General features: G+C 48.3%; 1 protein-coding gene across 1 annotated transcript in view; it reads right to left on the bottom strand.

Annotated features, from left to right (window-relative positions):
• The window catches only part of NENF (neudesin neurotrophic factor), a 57,957-nt gene extending 42,545 nt beyond the window's left edge, over positions 1-15,412 (bottom strand). Inside the window, exon 1 of the mRNA XM_085612864.1 lies at positions 14,850-15,412. Within this exon, the coding sequence (XP_085468990.1) occupies positions 14,850-15,002 (153 nt within the window). The 5' untranslated portion in view covers positions 15,003-15,412. The remainder of the gene's footprint in view (positions 1-14,849) is intronic.
• Between the last annotated feature and the right edge of the window lie 2,169 nt (positions 15,413-17,581).

The raw sequence follows: 17,581 nt of genomic DNA, 5'->3' as shown, positions 1-17,581 counted from the left end.
GGCGATGACGCAAGAATTGGCCGGGGGGCAGGTCACACTCATCTATGAGTTGCCGGTATGACCGCAGCTGTCCGTCGTCGAACAGTACTTCCGCTTCGGTGATGTCCCTTGCCGTCCATTCCCGCAGCATGGCGGAAGTAAAGAACCCTCCCTGTTTGGGCCAGCCGACCAGCGGTAGCAATGGTGTGTACGGAGGGCAATCTGGCGCCATGCGGTGTATACGTTGTACGCACTTCCGGGCTATGTCTACTTGTAGGGGGTATGTCCGTGTGGGGCGAGACCCCGGTATAAGTAGGCGGCGTAACTCCGGTATGGGTATGTTACCTGCGGCAGTACATGTTTCGAGTGTGCATCTGTCCGCAGTCCAATAGGAGAGCCACTGGAGCTGTGATGCCAGGAAGTAGGCTTCGAATGATGGTGCGCCGAGCCCCCCTTGTGTCGTGGGTAATTGCAGTTTGGCTAGCGCGATTCTATGCCGTCCCTTGCCCCATATGAGAGATCTGAGGAGCGTGTCTAAGTCCTTGAAGAAGGAGTGGGGCGGGATTACTGGGAGGTTGGTGAAATGGTATAAGAGCCGCGGGACCAGGATCATCTTAGCCAAGGCGACCCGGCCTATCGGGGCCAATGGGAGGTTCCGCCAAAACCCGATGGAGGATCGTATCCCTGCGAGTACCCTGCGGTGGTTGCCCTCGTAGAGGTCGGCTGGGGAGTGGTATAACCTGATTCCGAGGTATCGGGGACCCTCTGCCGCCCAGTGTAGTTTCTGGCCACCGATCCGTACATCCTGGGGGAATACGTCTGGGTGGAGGGGGTACACCATCGATTTGTCCCAATTCACTTTCAGGCCCGAGGCCTCTGTGAATTCCGCCAGGGCGGTCTCTAATGTGGTGAGATCCGCTGTCACGTCACGTATGTATATGAGGAGGTCGTCGGCGTACATGGACACGCAGTGCGTTGCTTCCGCTAGTGGAATGCCCCAGTCTTGCCCGTCCCGACGAAGTCGGATAGCCAAGGGTTCCACCGCGAGCGCAAATAATAAAGGCGAGAGGGGGCATCCTTGGCGTGTGCCTCGATGTATTTTAAATTCCGGGGAGATGTAGCGACCAAGACGAACCCGAGACGTGAGGTTAGTATATAACAGGCGCGTGTAGGCGAGAAGCGTGGGACCCAGCCCTGTCCGTTCGAGAACGGCAAAAAGGAACTGCCATGTAAGAGTATCAAACGCCTTCTCGAGGTCCAAAATTAAACACGCCGCCCGAGGGAATCGACCGCCCAGCTGATCCTGGATGTGAAAGAGGCGCCGAATGTTGTGAGAAGTATTCCTCCCTGGGACAAAACCACATTGGTCCGGATGTACCAGCGAGCGGAGAATTTGTGAGTATCTATCCGCTAAGATTTTCCCCAGGATTTTACAGTCGGCCGCCAGTAGCGTGATGGGGCGATAAGAGGCCAGGAGTTGGGGGTCCCGGTCGGGTTTCGGGAACGTCACTATCACCGACGCTCTCATAGAGCCGGGTAGCTCACCGATCCTGAGTGCCGCGTCCAGTACCGCGAGGAAACGGGGAGTCAACAGAGAGGCGAAGGTGGAGTAGTATTCGAGCGGAAACCCATCCAGACCTGGGGCCTTGCCTCGGGCCAGGGCCCTTACCGCGCTGGTAATCTCCGTGGCTTTTATTTTAGCGTCCAGCCCCGTCTTGTCCTCAGTAGAGATCTGAGGGAGGGGCAGAGGGTCCAGGAAGTGGCCGACGGCCCCTGGGTCGAGAGATGAGGGGACCGTGTATACCGCTGAATAGTGTTGGTAAAATGCCTGAAGGATCTCGTCTTGGGATTGCACCAGGGATCCTTGGGGATTTATAATTGCAGTGATGGGCCGAACCTCCGTGTCTTGTTTAGCGAGCCATGCCAGGAGTGTGCCCGTTTTATCACGGTCCTTGTGCATGCGGGTAGCGTACGTCCGGAAGTTGTGACGTCGAAGATCTGTGCACGCCGTTTGATATGCCGATTTGGCTTGGGCGACTTGGATCGTTGTCGCTACCGATTGGTCTGCGGCTTTGGTAGCCGTGGCCAGTCGCTGTTCCGCCACTTTTAGGGCGTGTTCTAACATGTGTCGCATCCCGACCCGCTGTTTAATACAGTCCCCACGGGCCACCACCTTGAAGCCGTCCCACTCGACCAGGGTTGACGACGCAGTCCCCGCGTTATGAGTAAAATAGTCTGAGATGCTTTGTTGGTGGTCATGTGTGAAGACCTGGTCTGTGAGGCATTCCCGTGAGAGACGCCATGTGGGGACGGGGGGGTGTGGGGGTCTCCATTGGAGGCAAAGGAGATGTGCATCGTGATCGGATACAACTCTGCCTAGATAGTCCGAGTGGCATACTTGCGGGAGAAGTGTAGCGGAGCATAGGAAGCGGTCAAGCCGAACTCGTAAATTGTGTGGGATGGAGTGGAAAGAGTAGATGCGGGCCTGAGGGTGGTGTGATCTCCATGCGTCTGTGAGCGACCAGTGCGCCACCCATGTTTTAAAGCGTTCGATTTGTCTGAGGATGGGGGAGTGCGGGGGTGGGGGATGTGAGCGGTCCAGTCTCGGGTCCAGGATACAGTTAAAGTCCCCGCCTAAGATCCAGGGTACATGGGTGAATTGGGCCAGGGAGTGTGTAAGCCGGTCCCAGAATTTATCCTGGTCTACGTTCGGGGCATATATACTTCCCAAGAGGACAGCCCTGCCATCCAAAACCCCCTCCAGCAAGGCGAATCTACCTTCAGTGTCCACCACCCGTCTAAGTTCCCGGAATGGGGTCCCTGGGCGAATCCATATCAGTGCCCCCCGGGCGAATGAGGAGTAGGTCGTGGCGCAGATTAGGCCGCGCCATTTTGCTCGCAATTTGCCCACTTCAGTCGAGTTAAGATGGGTTTCCTGTAGATAGAGGATGGATGCCTTCTGTCGCTTCGCGTAGGCGTATATCGCGTAGCGCTTACGTGGGGTGTGTAGGCCGCGTGTGTTGAGCGTGAGTATGTTTATGTCTGCAGTGCTCGGCAGCTGTGCCATGGGTGTGTGCGTCTGTGTGCGGGTCGGCCTAGGCTCCCGACAGGTAGATTATGTCGTAGCCCTCTGAGAAAGCGCTGCGCCTGTGAAGAGTAGGTAGGTGGGAAGCCCGCCCAAGCGGAGAGTCTGTAACGTGAGGCCCCATGGCAGGGTGGGACAAATTTGAACTGGGGTGTTGATAACGTGTGGGGGTGCGGGAAACTGTCCCAATACCGAGGACTCATCGTTTAGGAAACGAAGCGTCCAAACTTCCTCCCGTAATACGAGGGGGGATAACTGCTCTATATGAGGGGGGTGACGGTATGCATATGCGAAGCTACCCGTTAAGTGGGCATGTAGAAGGAGCAATGCGCGTCGTGTGCAGGGTGTCAGCCTCTGGGTGTGAGTTCGTGTGCATCAGACAGACATATATGCAAGGATACAGTGCGGCAGTCCGTATGCCTGAGTTGCCTCAGGGCCCGGTAGGAGAGGTCAGTCCGTCCAGCATCCCATCCGCAGTTTGCGGGGTGGCGTGGGGGAGCACCGCCAGGTCCATCCCAGAGACGGTGCCGTCGCTGTCGTTTTCGCCTTCTGACGAGAACAGGTGTGGGGGTCGATCTATGAGTTCCGAGGGTGGTGTAGAGCGCAGATCAATTGCTGCTTGTAGAGCCCCGCGTCGTTCACGCATAATCTGCTCGAGGTCGGGTGAATCGTGGGAGCTGCTTGTGGGCCTGGATTCAATATGGTGAAGCTTCTTGGGGCGTTTCCGGGTGCGGAAGGTCTTGAGAGGCGAGCCCCTTTGGGGATGAGGAGTGGGCGCCCGTGAACAGTGCTGATCCGCCCAGTCCTGTGCAGCCTCCACGGATGTAAAAAAGAGAGAGGACCCGTTGTGGATGATCTTGAGACGGGCGGGGAACAGTAGGGCGTATTGAATCTTATTGTCTCGTAGTCTCCGCTTTACGTCCAGGAAGGAGGATCGCTGCTGTTGTACGGCACGAGCATAATCCGGAAAGATCATTATGTGGTGGTTTTCCACCCGTAGTGGCGCCGCCAATCTCGCCGCTCGGAGCACCGCATCCCGATCTCGAAAGTGGAGGAACTTCGCCAGGAGTGGCCGGGGCGCTGCGCCGGGCGGGGGCCTCTGGGCCGGAACCCGGTGTGCCCGCTCGATGGAGAAGAACGCTGTCCGGTCCGAGGGCATAGTAAAGGATTTCAGCCATGTGTCCATGTAGTCTATGGGATTTCCTGCCTCGATACCTTCCGGGAGCCCCAGCACCCTGATATTACAGCGTCTTGAGCGACCTTCCAAGTCGGTAGCGCGCTCCTCCACCGCGGTCAGACGGGTAAGGACCCCCTGGAGTGTCGTCTGATGTTCCTTCAGCTTTGGCTGTATTTCCGCCATCGTCCGTTCCTCCGTGTGTACCCGGTCGGCCAATTTCCGGTGGTCATCGCGGAGCAGGTTTACATCCGTCGCTAGGGTACCTAGCCTTTCCTCCATGGACAGACGGGATAGTTCAATGGCGGCCAGGACCTTGTCCAGCTTGTCCGAGATTGAGAGGTCCGTGGAGGACGCCGTGCTGGGAGACCAGGTCGAGGTCTTGGGCATGTTCTCTGGAGCCGTCTCCGGGACCGCCTGGTGCAGCGCGGGCTTTGATTTCCCCATCCTGTCTCCTCCTAGGGTGGACAAAGGGCCGGCGGCGCCGGCCAGGCCTCCAAAGCCTGCCGCGGCGCCTGGGGTCCGTGGGAGGAGGAAGGGTACGGTGATAAAGGACCACGAAGGCGCGGCTAATCGAGCCGGCGTCCCGGGGCTCTCTCCACTGGCAGGACGCCGGGGGCCCCCAGCGGCAGACCACAGCAACCCCCCGCGCGGCACCCCCAATTGCCTACCCTCTGTGCAGGTAGCTCGCTTGCGTCCGATGACGTGGGTGGGGGATCACGTTCGGCGTCTTCAGGGCTCGGCTGCACCCTCCGCCGGACCCCTGGGCGGTCCCTGCAGCCACCACTTCAACCAAGTCTCGTCCAGAGGCCCGCAGCAGAGGCGAAGACCCCGCAGCACTCCAGGAAGTAGTCCGTGAGGCCTGTGGCGTGGAGAGCTTGAAGGGCGCTCGGTGTCTTGGGCGCCGGGTGTTGGGCTGGTCACCGCCTTGTGCCGGTGCAGCTCGTCCCGTCGATCTCCTCCGATCTTCAAGGCCCCCGGGACCCCTGGGGGCCCTCAGGTGGTCCGCGCTGGAGAGATGGCGGAGAGGCCGGCCGGGCCGCCGTCGTGACAGTCGCTAAGGCGAGGGGCTCACCGGCGACGCAGGGGAGTCGCCAGTGTCCCCGCAGCGGCCATGTTGAAGTCAGGCAGGTAGCGTGCGTCAGGGAGTCCCCGGGTCGCGCTGCTCTCGCCGGATCCCAGCGCCACCTCCCCGCCTCTTCAATGATCAGGTATGGAGGGTACCTGGGGTCCCGGGTGGCGACGTCGATGTCCAATCCCGGTTCACTGCGGGCACCCGGGAGTCAAGACGGCAGGTCGGTATGTGGCCGCGACGAACATCTGCTCCAGAGCGCTCTGGTCCGCAATCCCCAGAGGTGCTGCTGGCTGCTCCCGTCCGAGCCGCTGCGCGAGGAGAGCGCACCGCGCCGCCGTCCTCAGCGCCCCGCTCCGTCCCCGTCTCCTTTAGGGAAGCCCCGGCGCCATCTTGAGTCGCGGGTTGCGGCACTGGCAGCTCCGTCCGGAGGAAGCCTCGACACTACCGCTCCTGACGTGTTCAGGCGCCCAGCGGGACTTCTCCGCCATGCAGGTGTCGTCCGGTGGTCTCTGGGCTGACGATCGCCCGTTTCAACGCTCCGAGACGCTATGAATTGGCGCCCTGGTCACGGAGCCTCAGCATTGCATTACCGCCATCGTGGCTGGCTTTGCCACGCCCCAATCAAGGAATTTGGTGTTATTATTAATTTTGACAAACCCTGTGGGTAGAAGATTTGTACAGTGATAATCCTTACTAGACCCTCCCAGGAGGGTCTGGCAGGTATAGTAGTCTACCAAAATCCTGTGATAAAAAGAATTTTAAACAAGCATTTGCAATGCAATAGGTCTCGCATTTATGCGAGTTTGAGCTATTGGCATTGCAACTGTCAATGCCTTTTTTTATGTTTTGGTTTTTAAAACATAAATAAAAGGCAGGGTCATTTACAATGCCAACAGCTTAAACTCTCACAAATGCGAGACCTACTGCAATGCAAATGCTTGTTTATCTGTTGAATCTGGTTGGGGAGGATGAAACAGGGACAGGTCGGGTAGTGGGGGGGGGGGATGATGAACCATGGGCAGGGAAATGGGGAAGGGGGTTGGGAGGGAAAAGAAGTAACATGGACAGCGATATGAGAGATGCCCTGAAAACACAAGCACTTATATGGAGTGCTTGAAAACAAAAAAAATTAACTCCAAAAACGGGAGCAGTGGAAGGACACAAGTCTTGGTCTATGCTCCAGGTAAGGGACAAACTCAAGAGACGATACGATGCATGCAAGTCCTGACAAATAAAAAAGAAGCAAATGAGAGCGACACTGAAGTGACTTAATGGTGAACAATGGCCGGCTGTATCCCACTGACTGTAAACAAAATGTCTCAAAGAAACAGAGCGTGCGCTTTCTATGCAAGACATAAAAAGCGCCATCACTTCTGCGGACATTTCTCAAGCTCCATTAATTAGTAAGCAACAGTTTTGATGAGTGGGTAAGAGGGTTCGTGTATGAGGAATTGTAGGTGCTTGGTAAAGTGGTTATGTGAGTGAATGGGTGAGTCAGTAGGTGAAAGAGTGGGTAGGTAGGAAAGAGTGCACATGTGATACAAACTTGAAATATCCTGCTGCTGATCAAAACCTTTGAGAGTTTTTTTCTAGTCTTGGCATCTCGTGCTATGGTGAAAAAGACTGTCATCAACCCATATTCGTTAGTAGCACCTACTGTCTAGGACATCGGTTCTCAACTTGTGGTCCGGGGACCCCTTCGGGGCCACGATGCCAACTCAGGGAGTTCATGACGGATTAGAAAATTAAATAATATTAACAGACTAATAAAGTGTATATAAATAAAGAAACAGAATGTAAAATTGAAATTTTTAAACATGAAGTAAATAAGAAGACATTTTAAACTGGAGGCTAAAAATTATGTTTGTATCCTCAGACTGATTCATGGGAGCAGGTGCATCAAACAGACGCTAATATGGACTATGGGTGGCCTCGGTTGACTTTAGAAAACTCTAACCATGCCATTACATTTTTGGTTTTAAATTTGTTTTTTAATAAAATAAATAATAAATAAATAAAATAATTAATAATGTATGTATTTGTCTGATGAATGCCTGTTTACTTTTTGGGAACTGTTTTGCAGTTCAAATCTTCTAAATTGCTTATGCTGAGGTCAACAGGTTCCAGTAATGACTCAGTGGGGGTCCCCAGGGTCAGCAATCATTAAATGGGGGCCCACATATTAAAAGGTTAAAATTACTGGTCTGGGTCAATTGTTCAAAAATCAATTGTTAAAAAGCCAGAGGTAAGTTAGGGGTCTTTACGTAATGATAATTATTACCTATGATTTTAGTGACACTGCGCATAGGACGAAACTGCCATGCAGTAAATTGTTTCTATAGCCTCCACCACGACGCTAGGATCCCTTGGTGCCTTAAGACTCGATAAAACCTTTCCATAGGTGAATCACAACCCCACTGTGCACCGTAGGTAAACAGAGTCTGAGGGAAGCTATGGGCGCAAGCAGAGGAACAGAGTACTGAAAAAAAACAGTCCCACCGGAACCTCTGGTTCAACTGGCCATCGCACTATTCAACCGGAGCACCAAGCCCACCTTTTTGGGTATGGTCGAACAAAGGTACTAGTCACTACACTACCCATATAGTAATATGTAGCAGTACTTCCAGCACCTTCTAATCTATGTCACCGCTCTCCGGCTCCATGACGTGCTCAAGGTTCACCTGTTGCCCACACTCCGGGCAGATCCAGGACTGGTCTGACCTGGAGAAAAGCGCTCGAGTCTTTCCGTGCTGCGGGCAGTGCCCGGCTTCGGCTTCTTGCTCTCGGACGGGGAGCCAGGTATCCCTCAGGGCCGAGGTGCCTGCACTAGGCCCGAGGTGCTGCCGGCAGTAAGACGCCGCGCAGACTGGGCAAGACTTTGGGGCCATGAGCTTACGACCGATGCAGAAGTCACATGGCGTGTCCTGCGGTCCGCCAGCACTCGTCTCTGAACAGGCAAAGTCCTTGGCCAGCTGGGCAAGGATGTTGATTTTGCAGAGGCAGGGGGCAGCTGGAAGGCTCTGAGACATTGTGGGCAGGCGGCCTGATACAAAACAGACAGAAGGTGTACACACAGAGGCCCTGAAGACATCCAGGCACACACGTGTTGATAGCAGCAGCTACTCCTGGCCACATATTGGGCGCCTCGAACTCAGCGCGGTGTCCGTGAAGCGGGCCCCACGCTTATTAAAGTTGGGGGTTTTTTTTAAGAAAGAGTGCGGTGGTCCTGAAGCGGGCGCCACGCTCAGTATTTACGTTTAAAAAAAAGCAGCTGCCTTAGTCCCCATCTGTGTCAAAAAACAAAATAGTGCTCACCCACTTATAATGCAGTCCGTGTAATGAGCCAAGTAAAAGGTCCAGTCCTTATGGACGGTAACAAACTGAGACAAGACAGTACCAAGTAGGGACTTAAAAGCCTGTGTACGAATCAGAAGCCAGCATTTAAGAAGTACAATGACACAAGCCCATGACAAATATGGGCAGAGAGTAGGCGGGGCTTCCATTCCATACTCTATTACAGCATGCCTCGCAGAGCGAGCATTGCTTGCACGCTGCCGCTAGGCTCGACCTAAAAACGATGTGCACATGTCGGGTCTTTTGGTCATCCCTCTGCAGTCTGTGCGAGTGTCATTCACATTCTGCTTCTCCCCATGATAGCATGGGGCAGAGGTTAGGCCAAATCTATCACATGCTCGATTGCCCTGTGTATCAACATTTTTCTTGGTCACATGCACATCCACCTGAAAATAAGCGTGATTCAGTACCTGTGCTGGTGATATCTTTGGGAAGTCAGTCACATTTCAAATTTTATTTGGGAGGAGCCAGCCCTGCTCCACTGCCATTTCCCCAACAGACTCCCTCCGTGCACTCATGAACTAAAATCCACAAACTCGTATCTCTGCAGAATACCACACCATTGACACAATTTAACAAAGCATTGAAACCGGAGTTTGATACATGGTAAGTCTCCACAGGATATGCTCCACTATTTAATGTTCTGTAACTACTATAAGGTACTGAGGAAGTCCTACAGTATCCCCGTTTTTTAAAAAGACTAATTTTATACAAGTGCGTCCTGCTTTTACTTTTGTATTAATGCTTTCAGGGACCACGGTATTGCATGTTCTTAGTTTTTTAAAGTCCGCAGTCAGGATTAGATCGGGCTGCAACTAATTACTGAGGGTGGATCAGGTATGGACACGAGGCTACTAAGGTATCACTTTGTATTTTTAATCATGTGTATTTTAATGAATAAGTGTAACCAATGAAAGATGAAACATAGGATTGGTGTATTTTGGATACCTGTATTCTTGACTTTTAGTTTTTTTTTTTACAAAAGCCAGTTAAAGTTTTGTTGTTGTTGATACATATTACCACTTGCACATGTTTTCCTCAGTTGCTGATGCTCACAACCTTCAATATTAGAGCAGCGTAATTTTGGCCCCATACTTACATGTCACAAATATGCAATATAAACGTGCACTTAGCACATGTACTATGTGTGTCCTAATGCTATTAATGTAAAGTGTTGCACTTGACATCCTGATTGAAGTGCATTCACTGTAGGATTACAGAATTTATATATACTGTGTGCTCTAACTTTATTAAAATGATATACTACCTAGAGACTTGTTAAAAACCATCCTTACACTATTAAAATGTATTTATTTTAGAGACAAAAAGGATGAATGTGATATGTGCACAAATTGTTCATATTTCCTTTTATAATGTAGTTCTTAGTCACTCTTACATACATATACCCAAGTATATGACATTTATTTGTGTTTGAATGTGCACATGTATATTAAATGTGCACCATCGATTTAATACGTTAACTTGCCCTAACTAGGTCTGCATTTCTTTCTACATAAAATACAGTTTTCCTATTTTCTGCTTGCATGTCTTTCCTTGCAGGTGCATCCACTTGGCCTGTTAATGTGAGATTAGATATAAAACTGCCTTAGTGTTGGAGAGAGGGCCTGAGAAAAGGACCTTGACAAGGAACATGGAGAACTAGAGCGTTAACTTAAAGTTTCCATTTATTAATGTTGCAAGGATCCACAGGTAATCAAGGACAATACCGTTCCCAGGTTTGGCCTGGTAGAAATCGTTAATCTTTTAGCTCACAGTGTGAGAATGGATAGGACACAATGCAGCCCCTGATGATGCAAACAGAGAGGAGTTACTTTTAAACTCTTGTGGTATTAACAGGTGTTCACACTGTCTGAGGTTACACCACTTTCCTGTGGACTTTGAGAGGTTCAGACCTCTATGCTTAATCCTTTTGGATTCTTTGCTGAGTGTGGCTTAGGCTAACACATATTTTCCCTGTGCCATGAAGACTCTTGACAGAGCTCCTAAAATGCGGACAGCTTCCTGCACTTTTCCTATTTTTCTGCATTTCCCTGATTTTTTAGATCCTTTTAGGTTACTAAACCACCCTCCTTAGTTTGGACTTTAATTTAGATGATTTTAGACTTCACTTGTGTATAGAAGATTGAATCAAAAACTCTTCTCTGAATATCAAATTCTTGACTATAGCCACTGATTCCTGGTTTTTTGTTACACTGTTAATTATATTGATTGATTTAATACTAACACCCTTTACCTCTCAGTCCACAAAAAAGGCCAATCAGATCACCAATGACTAATTGGCCCACAGCTGCCCCAACAACATCTAATATTGAATTTGACTACCGTGATGCAAGGGCTCCTTTGCAAACCAAGAATAAGACTACTAAAAATATCAATCAAGGCATAACATATTGACTTTCATCTCTTCAGCTAGAATTCTGGAAATCCTAATCCACTATTTGATGTGATTGAAATTCTAACTTTTCACTACTGTTGCAGCAGGACAGTCATTCGAACAAAGCAATTCATCCATTTTCACACAGTAAAAGCATCAATTTGCTAATACTTAGTAAAACTAACTAAGTTTGTGTCAGTATGCCCACTAAAATCCAGTCTGGAACTTAGGATCTGACATATGGCTCTTCTGGTCTCATCCAAACCATCATGTGATGTACACAGGTCCCAGGCGTTCCACCTTCTAGGATCCATGCACTGGGATTCAGTGTTCTATGATATTTGAGATTGCCACAAACTCAAATTTTAAAACAAAGTACCCACTGACTTAATATTGTACCATGAGTACATTTCCACTTGTGTTTCTCATTAGGTATAGCTATTCATTAAGATTATTGTTTGTTTTTGCTGGAACTCTATCACACAACAGCTCCGATGGCACGTACCTTGAAACTTTGCATATAAATATTAAAACACTGGTTAAAACCATGTCCATTCAGGAAAAAAAAGATATCTAGGTTAGAATAAACACAACTGTATAGTAGGGGAAAACAATGAATTAAAAAAAGGAATTTCTCTTACTACTTCAAAACACGACTTCCAGCTGAATGTCAGTAGGTTAAATACAATCTGAACTGCAGCCTCTGAGCCGCTAATTGTTGAATCAGCCGCATCTCTAGGAAACTCAACCAAGTAACCCATGTCATGAATCTGGCAAATGAGGTTTTTTTCCAACTAAAACATTCAACTTAAACTTCTCCACCAAATTACTAAGCAACTGTTGTTCAATCTTGCATACTTTCCTGCACTGGGTTTTGAAATTATCTACTTGATGGTCTTGCAAAGAAAGGTAGCCCTGTATACTTAAGCCAGGCATGTTTCAAATTCATATAAATACAATCATGTCTCAGATTTCATTTCCATCTTAAAATGGATACCTCTTGAAGCAAGATGTATTACTCCAAATACTCTCAAATATATTTCATAGAAACTCTCTCTGTGGGCTTTTGCATTGTTATAAGATAATTAATGCCTAAACAGCAAATGCTTTATGAAAAGTCCAAACACTGGCTTTTCCTACTCTGAGCATGCTTCTAAAATACGGAACTCCTTACCAGGATCAAATGCAACTTTGATTCTATCCTAGCCATTCTCTTTTAAATTGTTTAAGTCGTTGATGTAATGACACTGTAAAGTGACTCTGTATCGCACTTATTACTCCAATTTAACAACGTATTTTAAGGGTTCCTTAATATGCATCTCTTGTATGGGCTGTATTATAAATATATAAAATGTGCCGCCCAACATCTATCTACACAACAAGTGACATCACTGGTTCCCCACCTAAACCCAATGGTCATCCGTCAAAGCCCTATTCCTTGCACATCTCGCCGACATATTCAACTACCTCAAAGCCACTTATGAAGAGGATATCTTACCATTGCCTTCATAAAAGCTCTCTGGAGACACCCTCTAACCATGACTCACCATTGTCAACACACTTAAAACACCTTCCTAGAAACTCATGAGACAGGCCAAACGCTCCAACTCCTAAAGAACCTACACTAGACCCATATGGCCTTGCCAACTACTGGGACATCACTTGCCTACCATTCATTAGACAGATCATTGAAAAAGCTGTCTATGTTAAACCCCAAGACCACATTAATGCTAAACATCTTCTGTATGACTACCAGTCTAGTTTCAGATCACGCTGCAGCACAGGGACTGCTAACTTACACATCATATATGATGGTTCCTCATATTGCTGGACCTCTCAGCTGCTTTCGACAGAGCTGGCCATCCCACTCTCATGGTCACCCTGCAGTATCACCCGGGATTCACTGGCAATGTCCTTCACTGGTTCTCCCCCTCCCTTGCAATAGTCACCAGTTGGTTCACATGGACACCTTCAAGTACTAAAAGATCCCACTCACGTATAGACTCCTCCAGGGCTCCCATACTGCCCGCTGTCATCTTCAACCTCAATATGTATTTGAATGATGCGCTACTCAGAGACAACATGATCGAATTTCACCAATATATAAATGACAGGCAACTCTACTTCAAAATCTCCTTCTCTTTAGACAACCAACACCTCAAACACTGCTTGCACATCATCCAGACCTGGTTGTGCAGTGCCTATCTGAAGCTCAACCCAACCAAGACAGAATTCCAGTTATTTGGCAAAAATAACATGCAAACAACAGTACAACCCTATCTCAATGACTCAAATTATCTTCGAACTACAACTTTCACCAAATCACTTGAATTCACCCTAGACACCAATATCACCCTCAAGGAATGCAGTGCCAAAAACAAGACAGCCTGGTACCATTTCTTTTTTCCAAAGTGAAACTATTTCTTCCAGAAAGCGAATTCCGAACTGCCCTCATACTCTCACATCTGGGTGGTTGTAACACCCTGCTCCATGGACTCCCAGACCCCACACTGGCACCCCTCAAAGGCATCCTACATGCTGCAGTCTCTCTCATCCAGGGCATGAAAAAACATGATCCCTTCAACCCCCATCCTGATGGAACTCCATTGGCTTCTGTTTCTAGCCCACGCTCTCTTCTAAACCAGCTGCTTCGTTTGCAAAGCCATCATGATCTGCATCCCTGCTTATCCTGCGGACAAGCTCACCGTAGCTGGTGGTTCTATGCACCCCTGCAGTGAGGACACAATCAGATAGCAGACTAAAAGGTGAAAGGGGAGAGAATGTGCTGTTATGGCCATAGCTCCTGACTTTGGAACTGGGGAACCAGGTTCAAGTCTCGGCATTGGCTAGACATCCTGTGATTCTGGGCAAATCACTTAATCTCCCTGTGTCTTAAAAAAATATGAATGTGACCTTTCGTAATGTAACTTGTGCTCATGGAAAGCACTCCAATATCTTCAAGTCGAATTTGTGCTATACACAAAGTCCTTTTCAATCTATGCAGCAAGCAACTGGGACAACATCCCTGTATGTATTCATCAGGACTGCTCTAACCCAGCTCCAATTTAAAAGACACACCTCTTTAAAGAACACTACATCAGAATGCATTCACAGTCCAGAAACTAGCTGCTTCTCCAATCACTTGCTGACGTTATGCTTGTATTTGACCCTGTACAGTGCTCTGCTGTCTTTGTCTAGGTGTGCACTATAGAAATGCAACATACATATGTACTGATGTCTTCCATCTCGCGCTACCTGGCATCAAATGATACTCACTTAACCTGCCTAGCCCTGGGGTCAGTGATATGTGTCTTTTTTAAGGAGACTGAGTTTTCCACCATTTAGATTTGAGGGGACACTAAACGGTTTTGCAGGTCTCAAAAAGGGTAGTAACCTTTGAGCAGTTCAAGACAGATGCAAGGGCCCCTTTATGAAACGTATGCACACTCCACATTAAGAGAGAATAACCTAACATTGTGTGTATGAAAATAAACTCGATTGTTAGAAAGTTTTCCGTCAGCCAGCTTAATAACATACATTTTTGTTTACTTTTCAAACATTTGGAAAGAGGGAGATTTAGAAAAATCTGAGAGTAAATTAGTAAGAACGATGAAGGAAAGTCATTTTCGCTATGAAAATCGCTTGTCTCCTCTCTGCAGCAGGAGAATTGGCATCCAAGAAATACTTTCTTAAAAGCTGCATCTGGGGCTGCAGACACACACACTTCATTAGGACACAGAGAACTGCCCGGACACAGTTTGTCTGCAGGAACATGCGTCGTTCTCACCTCCTGCCCGTTGTACCTCGCCAGGTCCTCCTCCGTGAACAGCCTCACCGGTTTAGTGTCAGGCGGACTGTGCTTTAGAGTGATGTCTTCCCCGGAGACAGAGGCATATGCATTATAAAGCACCGCTCCCAGGATGAACAAGTAAAGAGACATGTTGGAGGCAGCGCAGCGGGGTCACTGAGCGGCGACACCCGCCAAGCATCAGATAAATCACAAGATCGGTTGTACAACAATATCTTCTTTCACTGCTACTTCTGTGCCAGTGCGGTCAAGTTATTTCCGGGTTTCAATTTACAAAACGACTCCCCGTGGGGAGTAGACATAGAAAAGGGACGACACGTTGAATTGTGTTTAGAACTTGCCTCCTCCATTCATTGATATAGTAAGGATGAAAGTAAACTCCGGGGGCTTTCACTGTTTAACAACACGCCTTTATGTCATCCTGATCCATGCAATAACAGTTAGCTTTTATCTTTCCGGAAAATGCACCGAAACCCTAGTACTCGGCAGCCTTAGTCGTTAATAGTTCACGAAGTTACAACTCCAGTGTACTACGCATGCGTATATCTTCTTGCACAGTGACCAATAACATCACCCTGACCAATGCATCTAACAACGTTGCTGGTTCCCAGTGCTCAACAAGCATTTGCAATGCAATAGGTCTCGCATTATAAAAGTTTGAGCTATTGGCATTGCTAATAATAATGCAACACCAGTAGCGCAAACATGCAGTAATGCGAGACCTATTGCATTGCAAAAGTTTTTTGTTTGTTGCTTTTTTATATAGCGCGACTTGACCCAAAGGCGTGCATTTATGTTGTATTGAGTTCAGGGCAATTATGTGGTATGTTATTATGTGGCACGGAGTGGTATTATGCGTAGTGTATTTATGTTGCATTAAGTAGAGAGTAATTATGTGACGTTGAATTATGTAGTACTGAGTGGTATGTGGAGTGCATGTATGTTGCATTGAATACAGTAATTATGTGACATGTAATTATGTGATACTGAGTGGTATTATGTTGAGTGCAGTTATGTTGCATTGAGAAGAGTGTAAATATGTGGTGTGTAATTCTGTGGTACTGAGTGGTATTTTGTGGAGTGTATTTATGTTGCATTGAGTAGAGTGTAATTATGTGGCTTGCAATTGTGTGGCACTGAGTGGTATCGGGGCGTATTTATGTTGCATTGAGTAGAGTGTAAATATGTGGTATGTAATTATGTGGCACTGAGTGGTGTTATGTGGAGTGTATGTTGCATTTAGTAGAGTGTAATTATGTGGCATGTTATTACGTGCCACAGAGTGGAGTGCGAGAGTGAGAGGGAAGAGGGATAAAGCGAGAGAGGGAGGGAGAGAAAGAGAGCTAGAGAGAGAAAGAGGGAGAGAGGGTTAGAAAGAGTGAAAGAGAGAGAAAGAGAGAGAGAGGGAGAGAGATAGAAACAGGGGGAGAGAGGGAGGTGAGATAAAGAGAGAGAGGGAGGGAATGAGAGAAAGAGGGGGGAGAGAGAGACAGAAAGAGAAATAGAGAGGAGAGAGTGAAAGAGTGAGAGAGAGAGAGCAAGAGAGGGTGGGAGATACTGAGAAAGAGAGAGAGAGAGAAAGAGGAGAGAGATAGAGAGGGGGAGGAGAGAAAGAGATAGAGGGAGAGAGAGAAAGAAAGAGGGAGAGCGAGAGAAAGAAAGAGAGAGGAGAGAGAAAGGGAAAGAGTGAGAAAGAGAGAGAGGGGGAGAGAGAGAGATGGAGAGAGCGGGAGGAATATCGGGGTCATTCCCACTTCCGAAATGAATAAAGTAAGGCCGTGAGAAATGTGGGGGAGAGGGGTCATTATGTCACAATCCTCACACTGTGTTTCAGGTCTCTTGTGCTGTGATATTTAGTCAGAGCTGCAGTCAAAAATGTTATGCTACAACTCCTGCTAGGTAAAATTAGGATAAGAGCAAACTTGGCACCTCGCTGCTGTCCGAAGTATCATCGTTTTGAGTTTAACAAGGGTCAGAAAGTACTTGAGACAAGAGAAGCTCTTTAAATGCAGACAAACATAGATGAGCCACTGCTCCTAACAGCCTTCCAGCAGCCTTTGAGTGCTATGCACCTGGGATCAGACTGGTCGCTCTCGTCTGGCCCAAAGTAACCGACTGCAAACTGAGTGAAATGTTGACATTAATATGGATACACTAACAGACATGTTCCAGTCAGGAAGGCTTTAGAGACGAGTACCTCATTTAAATAAACATGTTCAAATCGGCGAGATTTTAGAGAAGAGTGTGGTTCTTTGTAAATATTACTCGGAACAATTAAACTGCATTTCCTGGGATGTTAACGCTACCTTCAGCAAGGCAAAAAGAGCCTTTCAAACATGCAAGCATGAAAGGGAAGGATATGCAGCGTGCCGGGCAGTTTGTTACAGTAAGGGGTCACATTGGGGGAAAGACTGTAACTACTGTGATAATACCAAGCCAAGCCACCCATGACGCTGGGCCATGAAGAGCCGAAAAACCTCACCGCTTTATTACAAGCGTGCTGAGCTACAAACCCGAGTCATCTTTAGGTTGGCCAGGGGGCTTTATTTGCCCCCCTTCGTATATAATATTTAGTGCTGTACAACCTCTGTACTACTAGCTCAAGAAGTCTGTGGATAAACCTCCCCGTACACCTGTTGCATCCCAGACTCTCAGGGTTGATGCTGTGATTGTGGCGATATAAAAGGCATTGAATCAACAAATAAGAGGGA

This window comes from Triturus cristatus, chromosome 6, assembly GCF_964204655.1.
Source record: "Triturus cristatus chromosome 6, aTriCri1.1, whole genome shotgun sequence".
NCBI classification, from domain to species: domain Eukaryota; kingdom Metazoa; phylum Chordata; class Amphibia; order Caudata; family Salamandridae; genus Triturus; species Triturus cristatus.
This window is presented reverse-complemented; position numbering and strand designations above follow the sequence as displayed.